Source organism: Hyperoodon ampullatus, assembly GCF_949752795.1.
Source record: "Hyperoodon ampullatus genome assembly, chromosome: 1".
In the NCBI taxonomy this organism is placed as follows: Eukaryota; Metazoa; Chordata; class Mammalia; order Artiodactyla; family Ziphiidae; genus Hyperoodon; species Hyperoodon ampullatus.
This window is the reverse complement of record NC_136914.1, coordinates 227,190,577-227,196,710: the sequence shown is the minus strand read 5'-3', so window position 1 is coordinate 227,196,710 and position 6,134 is coordinate 227,190,577. Positions and strand designations below refer to the sequence as shown.

The following is a 6,134-nucleotide window of genomic DNA, read 5'->3' as shown; positions in this document are numbered from 1 at the left end:
CTCGCGGCGCCGTCAGGCAGTCAGTCGGAGAGCGCGGCGGCGGCGGCGGCGGCGGCGAGGGGCGCGGCGAGGGGCGGCCGCTCCCATATATGGCGCAGGCGCCGCCCCCCGACGTCACCCTCTGACAGCGCCGCTCCCGGGGGCTTCGAGTTTTGGCTCCCGGGAAAGGGTCCATTCCTCGGGGAGAGAGGGCTGAGTTTTGTGCGCCTCCGTCCGCTGCGCGCGCCGCTCCAGGCCCCGCCGCGCCCCGCCTGCGCCCGGGACTGCGCCGCGGCACTCACTGCCCCGTTTATTTGTCTTTGGAGCAGGCGGGCCGCGCCAGAAGCGGGCGATCCCGCAGTGTCCTGCAGCCGCGGACGCCGCCTGGCTAGGATGACACCACGTTGAGCGCGCCTGCAAACAACAACAAAAACCGCCGCCGCCGCGGCCACCGCGTCCTGCTCCGCCGAAGCGCCGCCGGTGTAGCCGCCTCCGCGCCCCCAGCCGTCCGGAGCGCCCGGCCGCCGGTGTATGTCGCGCCTGCCCGGGACGGGCTGAAGCCGGCGGCGGGCCGGACCGCAGGCGCCGAGCAGGGCCAGCGCGGCCAGGGCAGCCGCCTGCCGCCGAGCCCCGAGCGCCGCTGCTCGCGGAAGCGCTTTCGGCCGGGAGCTGCGGCCGCCGCCACCAGTTTTCATGTTTGGGATTCAGGAGAATATTCCGCGCGGGGGGACGACCATGAAGGAGGAGCCGCTGGGCAGCGGCATGAACCCGGTGCGCTCGTGGATGCACACGGCGGGGGTGGTGGACGCCAACACGGCCGCCCAGAGGTACGTACCGGCCGCCCCCGCGCGCCCCGGCCCCGGCCCCGCCGGGTCCCCGCAGCCGGCCGGCGCCGCGCTCCTCACCGGGCCGCTGTCTCTTTCCTCCCGCAGCGGCGTGGGGCTGGCGCGGGCGCACTTCGAGAAGCAGCCGCCTTCCAACCTCCGGAAATCCAATTTCTTCCACTTCGTGCTGGCGCTCTACGACAGGCAGGGGCAGCCGGTGGAGATTGAAAGGACCGCTTTTGTGGACTTTGTGGAGAAAGAGAAAGTAAGTGCAAACATACAGTCACACCCTCCATCTTTCTAGAAGTGGGAGGCAGGCGGTGCCCAAGCGCGGTGGCCCCGAGTGCCCCCTCGGCGGCGGGGACCGCTCTGCGAGGCGCCCCCCGCCGCCGCCACGTGCGGCCGCCCGGGCCAGCCGAGGGCTGGGCAACTTCTCTGCGCCCCCGGACTTATTCCGGGCGAGGAGAACGCTGGCCTTCCAGCAGGAAAGTGACATCACCGCGCTGCTCCGAGCTAGGAATCCTGCCATGTGTGAGGCCAAGGGGCCTCGGTCGTGGAGGGGGACCGAGTGCGGTGGCCGCGCCGGACACCGATCGCACTAAATGCAATTATTTATCGTTACTTTCAGGAGCCCAACAACGAGAAAACCAACAACGGCATCCACTATAAACTCCAGTTGCTGTACAGCAACGGTAAGTGGCGGCGGCTGCTCCTGCCTTCCCGCCCCGCCGGGCTCGCTCTCCCTTTCCGCGATGGTTAAAGGACATAAAGATTTTGAGATTAAAATGACGTGGATGTAAACACGAAATCTTCTCATGGCATAGAACGAAAACAAAACATAAACGATCAATAAGTCGATGGCACTTCACATGATTAACCGGTCGGGCTCGAAGCAGAAAGTAAAAAGGGGATCGATACGGGGCGCCAGCAGAACATCACTTTTAAGTGACTTTTTTCAATTTTGCAAATTAATGTTAATTATTGAAACGGGGGTAGCTCTGTACACCGAGCACAACTTACTTCCTGTGCACTGAGATTAAAAAAAAAAAAAATTCTCGAGAGACATTAGAAAGAGTTCAGATTCTCACTTAGTTTCCATTTCGTGCTTTCTGTTTTCAAAAATAAAGCAGCACATGGCCCACCCGGAGCAGCGACCAGGCCTGCTCTCAGCCAGGCACATTTCTTGCACCTTTAAATGCAAACCCTAAGAGTAGTAAGGTTCTTAATTAAGAAAAGAAAAAATTTAAATGAGAAGTGATTGGGATTCTTTCCTGCCTTTTAAAGGGCATGCCTAACTTTTGCTGCATCATGGAGGTGGCAGTCCTGGGTTACCGACTTCCTGTGCCCCCGTGTGCCCTTGCTAAAATCCTGATGAGAATCTGTCCCTGTTTCTTCGCAGGAGTCAGAACGGAGCAGGATCTGTATGTTCGCCTCATAGATTCAATGACCAAACAGGTGAGAAAGTTTAAGCCTCGACACTAGTTTTCACTGCTCAGCTGGGGCTGTCTTGGGGTTTCAGAGACTAGGAGACTGACAAGTGGATCTGGTGTATTTGTTTTTCACTTAGTTTCCTTGACATGCTAATGAGAATTCCATATTTATTGGAATAAATGAAGTGATTGGTAAAATAGTTTATGTTGTCATCAGAACAGGATATATATGCTTTATTAAATGGCTTGTGATTGGAATCAAATTCTGTCTTAATTAATTATGGTAATTAATATTTGACAAAATTCTCAGGGTCTCCCCCCTTGTAAATTTTTAAACGTTTCTCTCTCTGCTTGGAATCATTTCACTGATTTTTTTTTTTCTATAACAAAGACAACTAACTCCTTTCCAGAGCCCTTTGGGTTGGACTTGATTAGCTCATTTTTTCCTCCTTTCCAGTGTGATGGTCTAGTAACACGAGACGTTTATTTGGATTTAAAAGTTAAATGTGTTGGGGTGAAAAGTCACCTTGTTCTCCTCTAGTCCATCTTCACCTCTCAGGCCCCCATCTCCATAATTCAAACTCCGAGCTCCAGGGGTCACCCAAACCTGTCCATTGCTCTGGGGGTAGCTTCTCGTCCCTTTCCACCCTCTGTCATACCTTGTAAATAACATAATTACCAGCAGTTCCTTATTAAATTATTTAACCTGTCTTGGTCAACTTTTCCGATGATAACTATTGGCTATCAGTCGTGTGATTAAGTGCAGAAAAGTGCTTCATTGCTTTTTGACATTGTGCAGTCTCTGGCAGGTTTTGTGTTGGGTGGTATGTTGTTTAGTTGTTTTAAAGATTTTCCCCCCCATTTTCTTCAAGTAGTGTTGGGGGAGGGGCAAACCCCACTCCTAAGTGAAATCCACTCTGCACAGATTGATTTAAAATATACTTCCAAACTGAGCTTCACGCTTTGAAATGAAAGTGGTGTCTTCAGTTTTGATGCTAACTTGAAGAATTGTGAGCAAAGTAAAAAGGAACTCTTTCTGCTTCTTGCAGCCCAGCACGCATGCTTCCCACTCTGCACGGCAATTGGTTTTCGGATTTTACTTCCCCTTTAAAAAGTTTGTCCTTACCTAGGCAACAAGCGTGTTAGATTTTAATGTCTGCAGTGGTAAAACACTATGGTTTTCTCTTAGAGTAAAACAGATCTGACAGGTAAACTACGGTCTTTCTGACAAAGACGGAGGCGGCGAGCCCTTCGGTAATTATTTCACTGGGATTCAGGGAAGCCTCTGGAACTCGGGAGGCGCGTTGACAGGGTGCTTTTATTTCCTTTGTATATAAGGGCTAAATGTTTTCGGAAATCGCTGTAGTCTAACGAAGAGGTTGATGCAGGCAGCGCTGAGTTTCTGCATAGAGAAGGAGGTTTCCGTTTTAAGTGCACTTTTATTGTTCATTTTTCCCTGTACCTTTACAGTATAAACGGGGCTGAGAATAAAGGCATTTAATCTCCTCTCACTGACGGAGATGGGGGTGGGGGTGGGGAAGGAAAGAAATAGCCCAGTAACTGATCAAAGAGTCAATGGCGCTGAACCGACAGTTTATGGATTTCTGTTTGTGCTACAAAATAAAAAATAAATCAAATATAAATACGGGGATCCATCCGAGGACAAGCCGCGTTCTCAGAAGTGCTGGTGCCCGCCGCGGCCACGCGCCCTGAGCCCCAGGCGGCCCGTTGGCTTGGGGTGACACCCATCACTTCTGTGGTTCCGAGTGGGTCGGGAAGGAGGCAGTGGGAGAGGGGCTCGAGGGAACCCTTCCCTCTGCCCAGAGGGCGGCCCCCGGCTTTCCCGAGAAAGGGCTTTCTCCGCCTGGAAGTGGAGGAAAGTGTCAGAAGTGCCCGAGGAGGTTGGAAGTAATTTCCAGATAATTTTCGGGGGGGGGGGGCGGGAACTAGAGAGGAGACTCCCCTCCCCATTCCGTGGAATTTTCTGCGGGGGAACTTGCGGCTCCCGGCCCCCGCCCCTCCCCCTCCCCCAGTGGCCTTTTTCCCTTTTTTTTTTTTCTTTCTTTTTTGGCGAGGCCGGCGGTGGGGCAGGCGCGGGCGGCCCCCCGGCCCGGGTTCCCGGCTGCGGAGCCGGGCTGAGCGCGGTCGTGTGCGCACCTAGGGCTTCGCACCATCTGGCGGAGCCTCTGCTCAAAACCCACCAGAGCGTGTGCGCAGACACTGCCTTTTTACCCGAGAAAAATCATTGTTAGCAGTTTCAAAATAAACACCAGATTGGCCATTAGCACTTTCTTTCCAAATATCATCCGGCGAGGAGCACGTGGCCGCGCGGACCCGGGCGCCCCGGGGCCCCCAGCGCTCCTGCGGGGCGCCCACCAGGCCCGGCCCCGCGCGGCCACGTGCGGTTGCTGCGCCCCAGCCCCGGGACCGCCCGCCGCGTGCGGATCCCGGCCGTGGCCGGGCGCTCGGGGCGGCGGCGGCGGGGCCCGGGAGGGCGGCCCACGCAGGCGCCTGGGCTTGGAACGCGGGGAGCTGCCGGGCGCCCGACTTGCCCGAGCCCGGGGAGCGCGCGGGGCAGGGCGGGCGCGGCCCTGGACACCAGGCAGACTGCTGCCCGGGCGGCTCTTCTCCGCTTCTTTACTCTTACTTAGCGCGTTCTGATCGGCCTTTTGCAACACGCCGGTTGCAACTCGGTGTAGACAATGGCCCGAGGACGCGGCCCGGCGGCGGCGGCGGCGCGGGCAGCAAGGGGGCGGGAGCAGGGGCGCCGTTGTCGGTGCCAGCGCGCCCTCGCTCCCTGCGCCGGGGCCTCGGCCTCCCTCTCCCGGCCCTCGCCCCGGCCCGAGTGCGGCCGGCGTCCTCCCGAGCAGAAGGCCCCGCGCAGGCCCGGCGGGCGCCCAGGATAGGAGGCCGCCTTGGCCTAGCCAGGCTCCCGGTGACCCCGCCAGGACGGTGGCCCCGGACGCCTCCCCTCGCCCGCTGTGCACCTGCCGCCCGCGAGGCCCGCAGCGCCCGGGGCGACTGGGCGCCACAGCCGCGGGCGCCGCATAACCCCGCCTCTGCTTGTCCCCCGCGCAGGCCATCGTCTACGAGGGCCAGGACAAGAACCCGGAGATGTGCCGCGTGCTGCTGACCCACGAGATCATGTGCAGGTGAGCGCGGGCGCGGGCGGACGGCGGCGGGGGCGCGGGCGGCCTCGGCGCCAGCTGCGTCTACAAAGGACGCCGCGTCCAGGCGCCACCACCCCGCCCAGCTTCGGGAAGGGCATCGATTGAAATGTAATCGGCCCGCGGCCGCACGCCGGCCACCGAGGAGCCCGGTCTCATTTCCCCCCCCAGTGATGACGATCAACGCGACCGGCTGCTCAGCAGAGCGGATTAATATGTTGGCCGTGTCGCTGCTGTGTAGTCAAAAAGGAAAGCAGGTCCTGGGTGATGCATCTGTCCGCGATGCCGGCGGGATCATTTTACTCCTTCTCTCTCAAGCACTCGCATCCTGAGATACACAATTGTCTGTTATTGATAAAAAGGAAACTCTTTTGTAGTTATTATGGAGCTCGTGTATGTGAGAATTGGATTGTGATTCTGTCAGGTAACCTCTTCCCCAGAGCAGCGATGCAGCGTTCATATTGTTGTTAGGTAGCTTGCGCGTTCCTTGAGATCTCTGTCAGAAGAGCAATTTCCCACCTGTTTTTTTTTTTTTCCTAACTACCACAAGAGTTTCACCCCTACATGGCAAATAAAAATGCATCATTGACTTTGTATGTGCGGCATGTGAAATATAGTTGCAAGGGATCAAAAGGACCTGCTTTGCAGGCTTGCAGGCTACAGTTGCAGGCCGCAGACTCCGAGGGGCATACTTTGCCTGGCTGCGATGCCTATTGCCTAAATGCCATTTCTGA

The 6,134-nt window shown here is 57.4% G+C and overlaps 1 protein-coding gene across 9 annotated transcripts in view; it reads left to right on the top strand.

Moving 5' to 3' along the window:
• Positions 1-672: 672 nt before the first annotated feature.
• The window catches only part of EBF3 (EBF transcription factor 3), a gene marked incomplete at both ends in the record, with an annotated part of 115,032 nt that continues 109,570 nt past the window's right edge, over positions 673-6,134 (top strand). For all 9 annotated transcript variants that reach the window (XM_079728359.1, XM_079728358.1, XM_079728354.1 and 6 more), the window contains 5 exons: positions 673-806; positions 912-1,068; positions 1,432-1,495; positions 2,203-2,258; positions 5,312-5,385. In XM_079728359.1, the coding sequence (XP_079584485.1) occupies positions 673-806; positions 912-1,068; positions 1,432-1,495; positions 2,203-2,258; positions 5,312-5,385 (485 nt within the window). The remainder of the gene's footprint in view (positions 807-911; positions 1,069-1,431; positions 1,496-2,202; positions 2,259-5,311; positions 5,386-6,134) is intronic.